This window comes from Lineus longissimus, chromosome 6 (assembly GCF_910592395.1).
Source record: "Lineus longissimus chromosome 6, tnLinLong1.2, whole genome shotgun sequence".
NCBI classification, from domain to species: domain Eukaryota; kingdom Metazoa; phylum Nemertea; class Pilidiophora; order Heteronemertea; family Lineidae; genus Lineus; species Lineus longissimus.
The window spans coordinates 13,766,282-13,784,170 of record NC_088313.1 but is presented as its reverse complement, the minus strand read 5'-3'; the positions used below and the strand labels follow the sequence as shown (position 1 = coordinate 13,784,170).

General features: G+C 41.9%; 1 protein-coding gene across 5 annotated transcripts in view; it reads left to right on the top strand.

Moving 5' to 3' along the window:
* Positions 1 to 763: 763 nt before the first annotated feature.
* LOC135489776 (1-phosphatidylinositol 4,5-bisphosphate phosphodiesterase epsilon-1-like) overlaps positions 764 to 17,889 on the top strand; it is a 117,438-nt gene continuing 100,312 nt past the window's right edge. For all 5 annotated transcript variants that reach the window (XR_010447223.1, XM_064775309.1, XM_064775306.1 and 2 more), the window contains exon 1: positions 764 to 2,783. Coding sequence is in view for 4 of the 5 variants with exons in the window: in XM_064775309.1 (XP_064631379.1) it covers positions 1,323 to 2,783 (1,461 nt within the window). In the remaining variant the exon portion in view is untranslated. The remainder of the gene's footprint in view (positions 2,784 to 17,889) is intronic.

Below are 17,889 nucleotides of genomic sequence, written 5' to 3'. Positions count from 1 at the left end.
TAAAGCCAGGATGAAACTAATGTAGTGCGTTGCGTTGGTGCGGTCGTGAAAAGTTCAGGGGGAAAAAGGAGGTTGATGCACTCATGGTGAACTCTGATTCATGAACACGACCTCCCATGTGGGAGTTGGAAGCAACCGAACTTGTGAAATAATAACGACGGTTTGGGAATGAAAGGGGGGAGAGGGGTCAAATTCATCTTAACCTCTCTATTATAGATCTTCATAAAAATTGATGGTTTTGAGGGGGCGTTATCCATGTATATGATGATTATATGGAGGAGTGTTGCTTTGCTATGAAAACCCCTTGGTACTCGGCAACACTTAACTAATGCATTTCGTTAACCTGGTCGTGTAAGGTTCAAAAAAGGTCAAGTTGACTTTATTCACACCTTCTGTGTGGAAATTAGGGGTCATCTTAAGGACATAAGAACTTCTAAAAGACATTTTGACGGGTTTGAGGGTAAGGATGACGATGGGACATATCTCACAGCAGAAGAGGAACAAACAAGGATTAAGCAGACACGACGTGTGCAGCATGATTGTCATCCTCTTGCAAACGGGGCCGACAACACGACTTCTCCGTACGCATACATCCTCTTGCAAACAGGGCCGACAACACAACTTCTCCGTACGCATGTTTCCGAGGGAGTAAGTATGTATCAAGTAAAATGCCCTGATATTGTCAGGATGCATGATTGTAGCTTGAACAACAAAAAACAACTGAATGAAAAAGATGTTTTAATTCTGTTTATTCCGGTTTTTGTGCTCCCTGTGCATTTTCCTGTGCATCAGTGTAACAGTTACATGACGTGCGAGGCGCTTTTTTCCCCGGTTCTTGGAACTAACACAATTCTGAATGCATCTTTCGTAGGGTTTCCTTGAAGCCTGAGACCAAAACAGTACAATGTCGTTCCATGAGATCAACTTGAAAATCAAAATGTTCTTTTTGTTTCTTCAAGTTCGACTAAAATCGAAAATACGGCAGTGTATGCCAAACTCCACGGCATCAAAAGACCCTCGTGTCCTCTATTATCATTATTATGTCGTAATTTTTGAAAGTATGTTTTTATCTCCACCAGGTATTGCATGTGTGGTTAATCCTACTTCCTTCGTAATATTTACACATCATCAGTCACTTTCATCTTTAAGAATCAAACTTATTTTCCAGCTTACCATATTCAAGTATCTTCTTGTAATTCATCTCATTATGACTATCGACCTACTGTTTTTTTCTCATATCGACATCATATCCGGTCTAACATGTTTTTAATGTTCGGATTATTCTTATACTTTTAGATGGGTGCGAGATTTCGAACGTCACGATGATCAAGCGGTCGGTATCGCAAAACTCGGCGTCCCTGTTCATCGGGGAGTACTCTTCTAGTCCGTCCCAGAGGCCCGAGGATACAACGAGTCCGAGGGAGTGCACACCACTCTTGAGTCCAACGAAAGTGGACTTCCTACTCGTACCGGAAGTGACATCATTTCCAACTTCACAGTCCAGCCTCTCTGTACCAGGATACGGGTACAATCTTCCGCTAAATTACAACTCTGTAGGTTTCTATCGCAGGACTTCTAGCATCGCGTCTTCCCTTTTTGATTTGACAAACGAAGGTGATCAACTCGAACGAGGAGTCCGGGAGAATGATGTCATTGTTGTCAAGAAATTCCTTGAGGTACACCACGGGAAATTTTCAGTAAATCTGCATAGTACTGTTCTCGATAAACGCAGTAGTTGTGATTCTCGTAGCTGCCGCGCGAGTCATGCAAGCCAGGATGTCGAGATTCTGTTACGAAAGAGTCAGACTTTAATCGATAGGTTTGATCGACGAGAGAGCTTCCTCACAGAGCCTGATGTACCCATTATCTTCCGTAACGCGCTCCACGTCGCTGTGCAACATGTAGCCATCGATGTCATAAAGCTTCTCCTACGCTATGGAATAGACCCAAACGAGCCTGGGATATTCAGCGGCGATCCCAAACACGCTCTTCTGCATCGGACTCCGAGCAAGGAGCGCCGGGATGTAAAATTTAACATCGATGAACCGACGCCGACGAGTCCGTTTGGAGTGCGTTTCCCCTCTACATACAGTTTCAGCCCGAGGAAATCTTTCGAGGATAACTCTAGTTGTCGTAGTGTGTCCGATTTCGACCTCTCGCGAGGATTACAGAACCACGTGTTCAGTTTCACCCACAACTACTCTCTGGATGAGCTGATATTGTTACCGCCATTGTTTTTAGCAGTAGCCAATGGGAATCTCGTGATACTGCGCCTGCTGCTCAAGTATGGCGCAGACCCGAATCTTCAGGATCAACACGGTTGCACACCTCTGCACCTAGCTGCCTGTAAGGCATTTGAGAGTTGGGAATGTGCCCGTATTCTGATCGAATATGGCGGTAAGGTTAAGATCCGCAACAGATATGGTGTAGCCCCGTGTGATCTTTTTCCAGGATTATTACATGAGCAAAGACGTGTTTTAAGGAGTACTCAGAATCGTCTGTGCCGCCAAGGTAAAGATCAATGTTTCCGAGGTAGTTCCAATCGTTCAAGATTCCTTAAGAGATTTTATTCGGAAGGACGTAGCAGGTTAGGGGAGCATAACCGCGGTAGGATGCGTGAAAGGAAGCGGGCCGATACGGTGGAAGGACCTAGTCCCCAACTTCACGGTGCGGAGTTCAGGGAGAGGTCTCCCTCTATTACGTCAGGCAGGAGCCATTCTCGGATGAATTCGACGAAACAACATGCAGAGTTGGAGCACACAGAAAGCAACAACAGCCAAAAGGTAGGGAGATATTTTGACTGATTTATCAAATCCTTTAAAGGCCAACTCAATTCGTTCAAAAATATGAAAAGAGAATTTGAATTCGAAAATATCCAATGTTGTAAATATAACTATGCCGTTGTATAGTCCGATATATTCAAATACTATAAATTAACTGTAGTTCGGGTAATTTGCGTGTAGGGAGTTTTCGAAAAACCCTCGACACGCCAACGTGAACCCCTATCTCATTGTTGGACCTCCTGATAACGATGTCGAGCACTGTACATGTGATAGACGGCGTTCAGGTTTACTTTTCGGGGCCATTGCGAAAACTCCCTAATAACTTCACCACGGCAATGTTCATGTCTATTAACCTGTGGCACATGATAATTAACGGCGTAGTAGACCTTTTTTCAAATGCTTGGAGTGATCCGAACACTAGATCAAAAAAGGTAGACGGCAGCGTTTGACGCCAACAAAAACATGCAAAACCTATTGATCCACATATATACATGTACCGTCACTGACAGGACAAAGGTAGTATGCCGGGTTACTACCAGCCACATCCGGCTTTCTTCTGGCCATTTACCGCAGCCATTAGTATTGTTTTCCGAATCGTACTACTTTCATGAGGTCGTCATGCAATCAATTGTTCTGCTGACACTTGTCTTAGGATTTGAGTAGCACTGAAGTCACGTCTGTACACACGTTTACATTAGATCTGATGTACACGGCAATATACATTTAGAGCACTGGAATCTGCGTTTCCACGCGTTTCAGATTTCACATGTGTTACCTAACAAATGGCAGATAAAGTTCCTTTCTAGTTAATCACAAATGGCCCATATCATGTGAACTGTTACTGAAAATATCTAGGACAATGTCCATTCAGTAAGCTGTGTGTGCACTGTCAACATTGTCGATAACAATCTCGGTAACGTGTTCGCCAGGTGCCATGTTACTTAAAGTGTTAACAGTTTACCGAGATATTTGCGAAATAAATGCCAAGTCAATTTCTCTAAGATGTTGCAGAGTTTTCAGGTATTAGATTAATCATTGCAAAATCTTACTGCATGTATAATATCCCCCAACCGAACAATCAACCATACAAAATTGATACAATTCAGATTTAGGCGTGTTCGCTCTCGAGCCAGGTGTTCGCAATTGAAAAACAAGTAGGCCTACAATCGTATATTGCAAAGTGATGAGATGATTCAGCTGCCATGTTAAGTGACTTGAATCCATGAAGTATGTGTGTTGCATGGGTCTAGGACATTTACCCCAAATAATTACTCCCCGGACATTTACCCCTTGGAAATTACCCCCAGCCTCTTACCCCCTGGACATTTACCCCCGGACTTCTACCCCCCTGGACATTTACCCCCAGGGCATAGAGCAAAATATCAAATATGTATCCAGAGGAAACTGTGTCGACATTGAAAATATTGTATTCTGTTAAATTCGTTGTTTCTAACTGTTGCGTCCAAATATTTTGAATTGAATCGGACATTATGGAATGGAGGTAAATTTAAAGGAATAAAACGGCTTAAAATGGGTTTCGGCTGTTTGATGCTTTGATGCAAGATGTTCACAAGGGGTTTGAGAAAGATATACACACATCAAGCCTAGAAGCGTAGATAAGGTAATCCTATATGGTACAATACGTAATATGTACAACATGTAGGAGTAGATGGTGTTGTGCTTTCCGCTGCATCATGTACCACCTTTGAAATTGCACCGACATCCATCATGTTGCCCTAATAACTAAAAAAAAATCCTAATTGTGATGAAATATAGTCATTAAAGCCACAGAATGCGATAAAACCCTCATTAAATTATTTAAAGAATGATTGAAGAATTCTATTGATGATCCATTCATTAGTTCCCCTGTATACCTCTCATCGCCACATTTTATTAAATTTCTAGTAACTTTTTCCACGAACGCCAGACAGAAAGCTATGCAAGTATTGATTAAACATTTCGTTCTATAATACAGCCAGTACGCGGATTGTGAACAAAGTAAAGACACATTGTATGAGCAGATGGTTTCCCTGATATCCTTAGGCATGCCAGCAGATGATGCCATCCGATGGATTTCATCAGGTTGTCATACACAGTATATTACACCAGCTATTTTCATATAAATTAAAATTCGTTCATCCTAGTGTCACCACTAATAAAAGGACCAGCCATGCCAGCTTTGGATACTTCCAAACTCTTATATCTAACATGTCCAACGTTTGGGAAGATTGCACCCTTTGATTATCATGTATCTGACGGCTGACTAACCACACAGTATATTACACCAGGAACGGTTTTTACATATAAAAGTAAACATTGAATGATTAAGGTATTCGTATCTTTAAATGTACGTAGTATGATGTTGTACAATCTCATGAAATGAACAACCATTTCTAATATCATATCTTAACAAAAACAAAACTTCTCTGTGCTATGTTTAGTATCGGTAGCCGTTATTTTCTTTTGAGTAAGCTGCCACCAAAGCGACAATAGGAAGGTTTAGCAACCCCCACGAACGACGAAAGACGAACATCTGTCATGGTGAGTCATGCGCTACTACACGACACTCGTAAATCATCTTCTATACGAAAGTGGTGTAGAAGAAATCTGAAGTCGTCGAGAAAGGACACTAACATACATCGTATTTCGTCGTTCGTAGCTCTTCTTAGGTGTTGCGAGAAACCTGTGACCTGCGATTTTAAATCGCATGCGACGACAATCGTCCGTGTGCCTGGTCATTCGCATATCAAACCCAGCGATTACCGGTTTTACCGCAGACGAGGGATCCTCATGCTGCAACAGCGATTATAATCGCCTGTACCTTCGAATTCGATTTAAATCGCGGCGCTTTAAAGGTCACATTCGGATAAACAAAAAAAAATGCTTTTACCAATAACCAAGATTGATCAATTGAATAAAAATTTACAGTGCTCATTCGATACCGTACGTATCATCCTTGTTTTGTGAGACATATTATTGGCTTTGTTGACCATGAACTATAAGCTGCAATGTATGATTATATTTAATGATTTGTCCCCGAGCACCTTTAGTTTTGAATGCCAGATCAATTCCGAATCACGTATAGGAAAATCTAAAATGTTACAAAAATATATGTCGGGTAATTGCTGTATTTATTTACTACGATTTATTTGTCATTGGTGGCATATATCTATGCGTTGTTGTGTCGACTTTGAAATGTCATGAATTTCGCCTGAGTTTACCCTTGGGATTCCAGCTCTTTTGAGAAAAAAAACGAATGTGTTTCTACATGTACACGTAAATACATAGATAATAACATATACAAAAGGTTTGTACTCTCAGAAAGTGCATCGGGAAGAACTTTCCAAAGAATAGCCAATTTTGAAAACAGTTGGCAATTCTGTCTACAATCAAGTTTTTTTTTGTTAGAGCCTTTGTAGTAACGCAGCGTCCGTCGGCATTAGACATGGGTGGCACGTTTGTTACCGCTGAAACTACTGATCTCAAACTTAGTACGCATGCATCCCGTGGGTGACCGCTACTCAGAGACCGAATAGCGACATAACATTTTGACACAAAATTTCGGGCATAACATTTATGTTTTCTCGGTTTCCTAATGGTAGCCCCAAAGTCCACGGAAATAAAACACCCTAGAAAATGTAGCAGTTTACAGTACGATCATTCATTTGGAGGATATGCGTGGCACGATTCCTTCAAGATGCTAAGAACCTTTAGGGATATTTCTAGCTGTATGAATTAGCTGGTGAAAATCCGGCGCGTTCTGTTGGCGGATTACGAGCTTTCTGATAAATTCCCATGTTGTCCTAAATGAGTGATCTGTTTAACAAATCAATAAAGTGGCTTAAGGAATGTCTAAATCATTTCTCGTCAGAAGCGATATAATCCTATGTGACATGAGGTCAAGGAAAGCAACATTTGGTGGTCTGAAATGAAGACAAGTAAAACTTTACTGTTTTTTCTTTCTTCACAGAAGGCTCTTCTGTCCAAAACTGAAGTGGAAACATTTAATTCTAGTCTTGATAATATTCAAGAAGGACAAAAGTATCGGTATACCTTTTAAAATACGTGTTTACCATTTGGAGGAAATGACGACATGCATATAGTTAGGCCACGCATAGTATTAGTAATTCCTACATCATTATAGCCTCTAGAACTAGAACACTAGAAAATAGAAAAGGAGAGCAAGGTTTCTATTGTTTTGTATCAAGGTGAGCCAATACATTTATCCACCGAGACATCCATTTTCATCTGATGTTTTCATCCTCTTTGCGCAGGACCGGAACGCTATTTACTGATGACGTCGTTCAGTACCTGCTTGAATTGGCCGCCATAGCCTCTGATCACAAATGGCCTCGAATCGACCACTTTAATACAAATAAGACATTTAGGGCTTCTGGTCACCCGGTCAAATTGATACACTGAAACATTTTGGTTGACACTGTTGTATTTCAAACGACATAGGATTTTGTGATATTATCCTCATTTGTGAATATGAATATGTGGTCGCGGTCATTTTTAGTGCGAGTACGCGATCGAAATAAGTGTACATGGAAACTGATACCGACTGAGAGAATATGCTCGAATATACCGTCTACTTTGGAGAACGCTATTGGAGGGTTTATTTCGTCATGTTCGAATTCTCACCGCGTCTCCGCGTACAATTTTCACGACTTACATGAGTAGATGCTGACTTGGCCTTTGTGTTGTTAAGTGATTGAGCCCAATCATTAGTAACACATTTTGCCAAAAAGTGGAGCGAAAAAAAGTTGGGGGTTATTTAAATCCTATCAACATGTCTCCAACTATCTCACGACCAAATCAATTATAGCTTTTTGAGGAGTGGGTAGTAACTGCCCGGACGTCATTTGCCTGGGGTTGAATAATTGAGGCGCTCTCAGACTATTTATTGTACGCCAAGTGCACCTTCGCATAAGAAGATGCGTCAGATACGTCAGGACTTTTTCGAGTTCGCTATAATTAAAACGACATGCTGAAGCAGTGTTTATTCTTGTGTGGGCGTACTATCTCACTCCATCAACTTGTTTTTCCACATTCGTATGGCATCACGCAATTCGATTTTTGTATTTTCGAAGACTGCAGCGAACGAAAACAACTGGTTCTCAATAGTATCTTTTTCTCCTCAATCAGCGCGCCGTCGACACTTATATATTAACCAGTGATGTCTCGAAACATGTTTTGATTGGGCCTCAGGGAAATTAAACTGAAAAGAAGAAATGTAATAAACAAAGTATTTTCGTCTGTCTGGCTAGAATTGCTAAAAGATAGTGACAAAATCTACTTTAATATCTTAATGGAAACGTGGGAGGAAAAATAACAAGGGTCGATGAAGGTTCTACAGCAAATGTAATGTAACCAGGAAAAGGGAACTGTATCATTTAATGAAACAAAGACACAGATAAATTATACATCCTTGATAAGGTCGAGGGTCAGGGAACGAGCCCTCCAATCTCATATCTGCACTACCCTCGTAAGTTCCCCCGAGATTATATCCTAGACGTGAATGGAGACACCTCCTGATGAGGCGACAGATCACTAACTTCGCCTCAGTGGCTTGTGATACAAGACTCGCTATCTCATCTCCCCTCCCAAATCGGGGCTCCACATCGTATCCGTACCTCGCCCAACCAAGCATGACTAGCACGATAGCGTCCCCACTGAGTCTCAGAAGAAGCTTTGCCTCAATAGTCTTTTCAAGTACTCAAGGAGCTTTTGTAGAATACTCGAATCCTTCCATCCCATTTCATCTTACTAGCTTACCCATCTTGCCCATGCATATGCTCAGGGGGTTTGACGCTGCTTCCTGCGCCGTTTCACTCTCGTTTTAAGCCTCTGAGCCTGAACAAAGACGGCGGTTGATGCATTCAAGTTTGTCACGAATGTTTAGTTCGCAGACGTGAATATGAGAATAGGATTTGATGAAGGTGTGATTATACTTTCTTCAGGGCAACTCTCAGTAAATTTCTGAAAATAGGATAGACGAGATGGAAATGAAATTAGCTTACCAATGCAATCGATCTGTCAAGGCGGTCATTATAGGCAGGTTTTGGAACTCGAATGTCCACGATCGGTGAACTTTGTAAATGTACTATACATCACTGACTCTCCTATAACATGTATAATGTGTAGAAGGCGTCTCCCGACTTTTTTAAGAGCATTTCAGTTTCTTCTTTAAGACTCGATGAATGGACCTGCATGCTTAATTGAAATTCAGATTTAACAGGGTTCATGGGGACTTTCTCACCATTATTAATTAGTTTTCTCGATAACCATAACGTTTTTTTCTCAGAGCGTGAAATGCCTTTTTTCGGCAAGGAAAAAACAATCCGAATTGTCATTGAGAAAACTTTAAAGGCTTTTTTTCAGACACATGAAAAGCCCTTTAAAGTGTTCTGGAAAACTGTGACGAGTGATATAAATGTGCCTATGAAGAACCCCGGAAAAACTAGGGCATTTATATTCCAATATTGTATGTGGCTATTGGGAACCCGATTGGGGTCGAGAAGACCAATATTTCTAAGAGCGAATGCGACTCTATCCTTGAAACAAGAAAGAATCCACGTCCATTGTCCCCGAAGATTGATAGATCGAGTTGTTTCTTATCTAACACAAACCCTGCCGTCTTATTTTCCTTCAATATCGATCAATAATATCACGTGACATTAGTGTTAAAACTCATATGCGCTCTATTCAAAGAACGGAAATGAACGGCATCTGTTGAGGAACTGATGGCTCCCTTGGTGGCAATGACGACCTATCGCACGAAGGAAAATAAGATTCTTTGCTCTTTGAGGTAAGCTCGGATAGTTCCCAGCTTCTTCGTTATTTAAGGCAAGTACTGATGGTTCAAAGTCCCCTCGCTATTTAAAGCAGGCACTGGTGGTTCCCAGTTTCTTTGCTATTTAAGACAGGGACTGGTGGTTCCAAGTCCCATCGCTACTTTAGGCAGGCACAGATGGTTCTTAACCTCCTTGGTGGTTCCCAGTCTCCTTGACCTTGCTATTAAGGGCAGACGCTGGTGGCTCACAGTTTCCTTGCTTGCTATTTACAGCAGGTGCTGGTGGCTCACATTTTCCTAGCCTTTTAAAACAGCTACTGGTGGCTTTAATGCTGGCACTTGCTATATACGGCAGCGACTGGCGGTTCCAAGTCTCTTTGCTATTTGAGGTAGCCACCGATATTTCTTAACCTCCTTGCTCTTAATTTAAGGTAGACACTGGTGGTCCCCGGCCCCCTTGCTATTTAAGGCAGGCACTTGTGGTTGCCACTCTCTTTGCTATTCATCGAGGCAGTCACTGATGTTACTTTAAATCCTTGCTATTTAATGCAGGCGCTGGTGGCTCACAGTCTCCTTGATATTTAAGGCAGTCATTGATGTATCTTAATTCTTATTGCTCTCAAGCTTTCCAGTCCCCTTGCTTAAAGGCAGGCACTGATGGTTCTCAACCTGATCTTTGCTCTTTAAAGCAGACACTAATGGCGGTAGCTTGTGTCGTTAAGACTGCCTGGGACGCCATGTGCAGCCGAACATCGGCAGGTCAACCTCTAATTACGGCACAAGCGTCAAAAGAATAACAACACTGCATTAGGGTATAATTTATCTGTAGACGGCATCTGTAAAATCACTAATGATACCCATGGTGGCTCTGGGTGATCTGCCGCTAGCCGTACGAAAGCGAAGACTCCTTGCCGATATGAGGGGTCGATAATGATGGTAGTGTGTCGTACATGCAGGCGTATTACTTTCATGGTCATTATAAGGCCATTATTTCGCTTTTAGTGTAGTTCCAATGAGACGCAGTGAATGAAACAAACGACCTTGGTTTCTATGTGAACTTACTGTCGACGGACAACAGTTGTTTGGTGCATCAACCTGTACTTCGACTTCAGATCAATAGCAGGTGATGCGGTGATTCATCAGCAATAACATACTGTGATAACCACCAGATATTCGCACCAGAATACCAAAATACCAATAAAATACAATGAACTTGAACATCAAATGCCTTTAAATTTAACGCAGTGAGACTTCCATTGCTGTCAGACGCCCAATTCTGTCACATCAGTTGGATAGCCATCATTAATTATCACAGTACCACAAGATAGCATTATCGAGTTCGAATGGGCGCATTAATACTAGCTATGCGCCTGATGAATGCATGTTGTTCAGCATACAGCTCGGTCCAATCTCTCAATAAATCAGTGGAATTATTGACCCGTCATTTTCAGTGAATGTACTTTTTGTATGACGAGTTGTTACGGAAATTAGAGCCATTTGCTAATAAACGCTGAAGCTGTGTCAAAGTGAAGGGCGTTGCGTGCATCAGTGCACAATCGTCAGGCCATGTGGCTCTTAAGGAATCTAGAAAACTAGGAATCCGCAAGGAATGCCGTCCGCGCCAACGATCGAAGACGGCCGCGGTGCCGCGGTTCAAGTGGAAATTCGTTCAAAGCAACAACGACGTCATCGCGAAGCCAATTAGCGTTTATAACTGTCATGGGACGGAAAACCCCGGGAACATATCACTTTATATCGTATTTGTTCAAATAAGAAGCTGTCAAGAGTATTCGGAATTAAGCCATGTTTTAGATCTGTGAGTCCCAGATGATACATACGCGGAAAGTCCACAATACAAGGTTTTGGTCTACAGTCCACAGGGCATTCTGCACGATAATTGTACTCTTTCGTTTCAAACCCTCTTGATTTTTATGCGGAACCACCCCTGTACCGCTGTAGCATGTGCCCATTGATGCTGCAAGGTCATGGTTTTGTAATGGAAATGCATTGCTTGGAAATGCATTGCTTTCAATGCATTTCCATTCACTACAAAATCATGATCATCGTAGCATGAAATTGATATGTGTATATCGCGATGTAAGTCTATATCTCGATTATAGTTTTCCGTGCAGTGAGTGGATATCATGTTTTGCTATCTGATAAATACTACCGCTCGATGCTCAAGAGAAATCAAATGAATCATCCATAGAGTTATTGAGTTTATTTAAACTACTCCATGATACATCAAACTCACCGAGAAAAAAAATCACTAAAACTCGATACACCTCGTTAAATGTCAACTGCGAATGATTTACACCCGATCATATCATTTTTGCTGTTTCCCTGTTATCAAAATGTGCAGTATGAAAAAAATTGCAATTTCTGTTTTGCAGCAGGGCTTTCTTTGTCATATGAAACCTTACGATTACGGAACGATAATTACAGGGTGGGGTGGATTGGTGATTGTCGAGAAGAAACGTGTGCATATCGGGAATCGAACAAGACTCAGTTACACCACGAGTTGGTCCGATGAAAAAATTCGACGATCTGGTGAGCAGCGTATTACAAGTTGTTTTCTTACTGGCATGAAATACGCCTGTTGGACAAATAATTAAGTGACGTAAGCGGCATTATGTACTTCCTCATGATCTGACGTTGAATAGCGCTACTTAATTAGGAAGTCATTTAAAGGAATGGTCGGCTGTTATAACTTCTTCTGGTTCATCAGTAAACTATTTTCTGAAGTGTTTGATGCTTTTCCAGTTTTGCTTCAGCTCTTTGACAGTAGAAAAACGCGTAATCCCTTATTTTCAGTACGCGCACGTCCTTGTGCGAAATACCTTTTCCCCACGTGAGTGCACGCCAAGATCCGAGTTCACGTCACCCCGCTATAATGACGCATCGTCATTTCCATTATCGTCGCAGTCATGGGGGGGGGGGGGGGGAGTTATCAAGCGCCATCAAAAAATCGATATCAGCACCAAGACGTCACAGGGTAGATCCATGGCTCGAGGAAGCGCCTTACTAGTGCATCGTTCCACAAGGAAAGGATCGACGCTTGGAGAGCTAACTCGATCGGGTCAAATCGGATTCAACATCGGAAAAGCGTGATCCTTCAGTCAGATTTTGAATTTTTCCTTTTTTTCTGCAGTTTGTTGATGGAAACTACTTAGAATAGGAGGTGACTGGGCAGCCGACAGCTGGGTAATATTACCCTTGATAATGCCAATGGTCCTTTAAGGGCTGGTTTTATAGCAATGATATACAACATCTTCACTTCACTGGATGATGAGGCACGATCTGACGTTGATATGTGAACAGCATAGCATGTTCATGTCGCAGTTGACAGTAAAGTGCACCTGTCCTCTATCCTGATAGACGGAAGTCATCACAATTTCCGTCTGTTTATGATGATTACCTGTTCCAAGGTCGCCAAGAAAGATAGAAGATGCTTCGAAGATGTGAGCAGTGGGCACACTTGACTTGGCCGGCACTTTTTCCGAGCCACTGTGGTTTTCCACGCAAGGGTGAGGTGTGCACGATTTGTTCAAGTTCTGTGTGATATCAAAGGTAGATCTTGAAAAAATAAACAGCAGAAAATGTTTTATGTTGCAATGTAAGCAACGTTTTAAGTAAACCTTGATATTCGTGACAACGTTCCGGGGGCAAAGTACATGTACAAAATGTTCCTATTATGATAAAAAGGGTGCTACATGTTGGCATCACATACATGTAATTATAAAAGTACACAATCGGGTCTCGATCCCTTTATTACCTTCCGCATTACATGTATCTTGGTTGGTCTTGACCGATTGATACTATTCCACATAACGTGCTTGATGGTTCATATATAGAGATTTATAACCTGACATGTAGGCCTATATTCCGGACCCAACAAGGCAGGAATGCGAATATACTCTCTCACGGGCATTCGAGACAATGTGTTTATCACAAACCAGAGTCCCCGTAATAAAGAGCCCATTTTGGATTTCGGTGGCCATGCTGGATCTGAGGCAAAGTTTTAATATCATCAGAGTTTATTTTGCAGAATGCGTAGATTTATTCGGATGAAAACTGTGAAAACTTTGGACATGTTGAATGGAAAAGATGAAAATTTTTACTCGGACTTGACGCCAAATATAATGTGAAATGCTAAATGTGGTTTCCTTAAAACGGCAGACACTTGATGGTAACGGTACTTGGGTGTGATGCTGAGTACGGTCTATTATTATAGCTGATACCACGACTTGCTGAGAAGAGTGCAATTGTATGTGATTTAATTATGTTAATTTAACAAGCAAGGTTCATTTTTTGCAACTATTTGATTTTTGGGGAAATGGGAATATGCTGTTTTCCAATATACAGGTTTTTGTCATTACGAAATTTATCTGTTTCAGTCGTAGTTACTGTTCAGGTAGATTCCTACTTTTTCAGTCTCTTTTTTGAAATCGCACAAACTGTGTCAAGGGAATTTATACAGAACTGGACGTGTTGGTAGTCTCACCGAAACCGCGAGGGTAGGGCTAAAATGTAGACCAAAACGAAGCGTAGCCGACACTACGGTTTCTCTAACTTTTTCCTGGTTTATCCGACATTTCTCCGACATTGTCCGACTTTTTCCAAGAGGTCGGATTCCATAAGACCTGTAAAATGAAGAGCATGGTATTGTGTCATGTAGTGTTAGGTTTGATGTAGGTCCAAGCAATTAGAATTTCCCAAAATGGCCAATTTACAGTACATTTGACCTCTGTGACCTTGAAAAGTAGGTCAAATCAAAAAAGACCCAAGTGACACATTGAATGGTTGTTAGAATTAGATGTACCTATGATATAAAATTGGTGCCAATCGGGCAAGTAATTAAGGAATAATAGCATTTTGAAGAATTTTTGATTTGGCCCCCTCCCTGGAGGCCAAACGGCAAATCAGATCGCACCAAACTTCGGTACCTAAGATCACCTGACCAAGGGGTACATGTGTACTTAATTTGTGATCAATAGTCATTGCGGTTAAGAAACGTGCCATAGTTACGACCTGACGGCCAATTTACGCCATTTGACCTCTGTGACCTTGAAAAGTAGGCCAAATTAAAAACCTGTGTGCCATATACTGTATGGTGGTTAGATGTACCCATGATATCAAATTGGTGGCAATCGGGCAAGAAATTAAGGTATAATCACATTTTTAAAGTTTGGATTTTTTGGATTTTGCCCCTGGTGGTCAAGTGGTGAATCATATTGGACCGAACTTCGGTCCCTGAGATCACCTGACTAAGGGGTACATGTGTACCAAATTTGGGATCAATAGTAATTGCAGTTTCGAAACGTGCCATAGTTACATCCTAACGGTCAATTTACGCCATTTGACCTTTGTGACCTTGAAAAGTAGGTCAAATCAAAAACCCGTATGATATGTGTTGTATCCTAAATTTGGTCACCCAGGTGGCATAACATGGGGAAACATGTGTACCAAGTTTTAAGTCAATAGCTCCAGTAGTAATACGAAACGTGTCCTGCTAATTGACGACGACGGACGACGACGATGGACGACGGACGCCACGCCAAAGCAAAAGCTCACCTCTCAGAGAGGTGAGCTAAAAACTAGGACTTCCCAAAGTTGCTTGCAAAGAAAGAATTCGCACACAAACCTGCCGTGCACAGAATGCAAAATCACAATGGGCCTCCTCATCGAACACGATGTCGAACCATTATTATTGGCTGAAAAGCTGCCAGCAGTTGAACCGGGCACAATCGGGGAATTACATCTATAAGTGCCTCATTTGATTTCGCAAAGTAACTTTGCCACTTACTCTTAATTGAATAGTCAAGATGTACAGTGAGCACTTACCATTTGTGTTTCGTCATCACGCAATGCAACCATTTCCTGTTTTGAAATCTCACTACCATGTTAACACGCTAATTCCAGGCCAATTTACAAGTTTAACCGTCTCCAAGGAGCACAACAAATCTGAATCTAAAAACGACTAGTCTTTATCAATTCTCGCTAAAAAAGAAACGTCTCATATTGTTCATTGTTTCATTGTTCGTTGATACCAATTTCGCCTTTAGGGACATGAACGCCGTTGGGGTGATGCGTTACGTTTTCCAGCAGAACTTCCACTTGTGTACATGCAAGTCTATCCTTAAGATAAACGATGCTAAACCGAAAGCTGGAACAAAATGTTGGTCTTCATTATATAACTCTCTCATATGCAGCCCCCCCCCCCCCCCCCCCCCACCCGACCACCATCAAAATCTTCCTACAGCTGCGAACATGGCAGAACCAAATTCACATGGGACTGCAGGTAGTACCTTCTTAATTGATGAAGGGATTATCTTGCGCGCCGCATAATCCATGCCCTGGTTGTCGACAATATATTGGTTTCGCAGGCGCACGGATAGAGTAACGTGAACAATTAGCAGCGGTGACGTCATCACTACTTGCGATGTCGTGACGTCGTACGCAACGTCCCTACGCGTAAACGGAGGGAAAAGACGGATAGCGGGCTCGATACACGTAAACGCAAACGGACAGCAAATTTGACGAGTTTTCACTGACACAGAAGTCGTACATCCCGAGCAGCACCTGTAATAGTTATTAAGAATATTGTGCTGTAAATACATGTAACTGGCTTTTGTAGTCGATATCGCCTATCCATGCAGGCAAACCAAGACACGTTGTTATTACGTCTGTGAAATTTTAACGTCTGTCTTCAAATGTGCCAATGTTAACGTGTTCTTGTCCATGTTACCTAGCAACGAATTCACCCATATGATATCAATATATGAATATTATATCACCATTTTCGGTAAATAGATATTCTAGAAGTTGACCTCTTGTATCTGCAAGTGCACATGAATACAAAATGGTGGCATAAATTTCACATTTTCTCTGAGGAGCCCAGACCTTCACTAATTTGCGCTGCCAGTTAGAAATATCAAATTACCTTCGAATTTTTTATCAAGTCTGTCATTATCTGGGACCGGGGTAATCAATTATCCGAGTGGCCTGACGAAGTTCGTTTCCACGCCCGAGTTGGCGCAACGATTCTGAGTCAACCACACTGCGGAGTACGGTGTAGTCCCGTGGCTCGTGGCATTGCGGTTCGCTAAGCATTGGTCTGTGGGAACTGGCGGTCCGTTGAGCCAATATCCTTCAGAAGAATCGGAGAATGGCGTCCCTTGACAGCCTTGCTGAGCCATCGATATAGTGTTGAGGACTGACTGCAATCTCTCTGTCTGAGCTTTTTTATTGCTCTTCGGAGAGTCGAATGAACGACGGTGGTATTTTGTATTTTCGCCAGTAATTCATCATTCATTTTTTATCTACGCTTTGCCACCTAGTTTAAAAGGCCATTATAGCAGCGAAAAGAACAGTGATCTATACGTAATCGTCAATTTCTCAATAAAAAAAACAGTTCAGGATTCGTAATTCGTGAAATTTGCAAAACCTCCCGACATCTCTCTCCTTAAACCTCACCATGACAACGCTAATTGGCCCCAATTCTGACCAGCATCTAAATTTTGCAGGAGATAACACGTTCGGTTCGTTAGGTCTATGCAATTCTTTACTGATGAACGCGCCACGCCTCTGATTGGACGCAATAATGGTCATGTTTTATGGTTCAGCCGTCAACCACGGACCATACTGCTATGGGTTCTTTGAGATGGCTGTCCGTGCCCAGTGACAAGATCTGCTAATAAATGATTTCCGAGTCTAAGTGAATCTCTTGGTCATTTTTTTCCAGGGGGACAGTGGGGCAGCTACACCGGTTTACAGGTATCGATATGGTCATTAGCCATTGATGGCGAATTTGTACGAAAAGTGTTTAAAAAACTACATAGAGAGGAAACTTCATACCTGTGGTACAAAAAGGATCGTCACTTGGAACGTATGAATTTTTTTTGCTTTTATCTGTTTGCATGATTTAAGAAGGCGTATGGAAAAGCAAACGCGAAAGAGTAGAACCTCCCTGTCGAGGACACCCTTGGGACTGATAATTGCTGTCCTTCAGAGAGCAAGCGATTATTTTTTTGGAGGGTATCAAGCGACCTCACCTTGGTCGATCTTGCGCAGGGCGTTTCGTTGTAAGATCAATTGCATTGATTTCCATTTGGCATATGGATTACTGATGATCGTATCAGTAATCACTGCCTTGTGACCTTGTCGTCTATTTAGCTGACGATGTGAGTCTGTGACAAGGCTAACTCTACAATTCGAGACGAGAGAATAGGAGAGAGAGGGGAGGGGGGGGGGGGGGTTAGCTGAGGACTCTTCGTGTATTCGTACAATGTAAAAACGAGAATATCATAT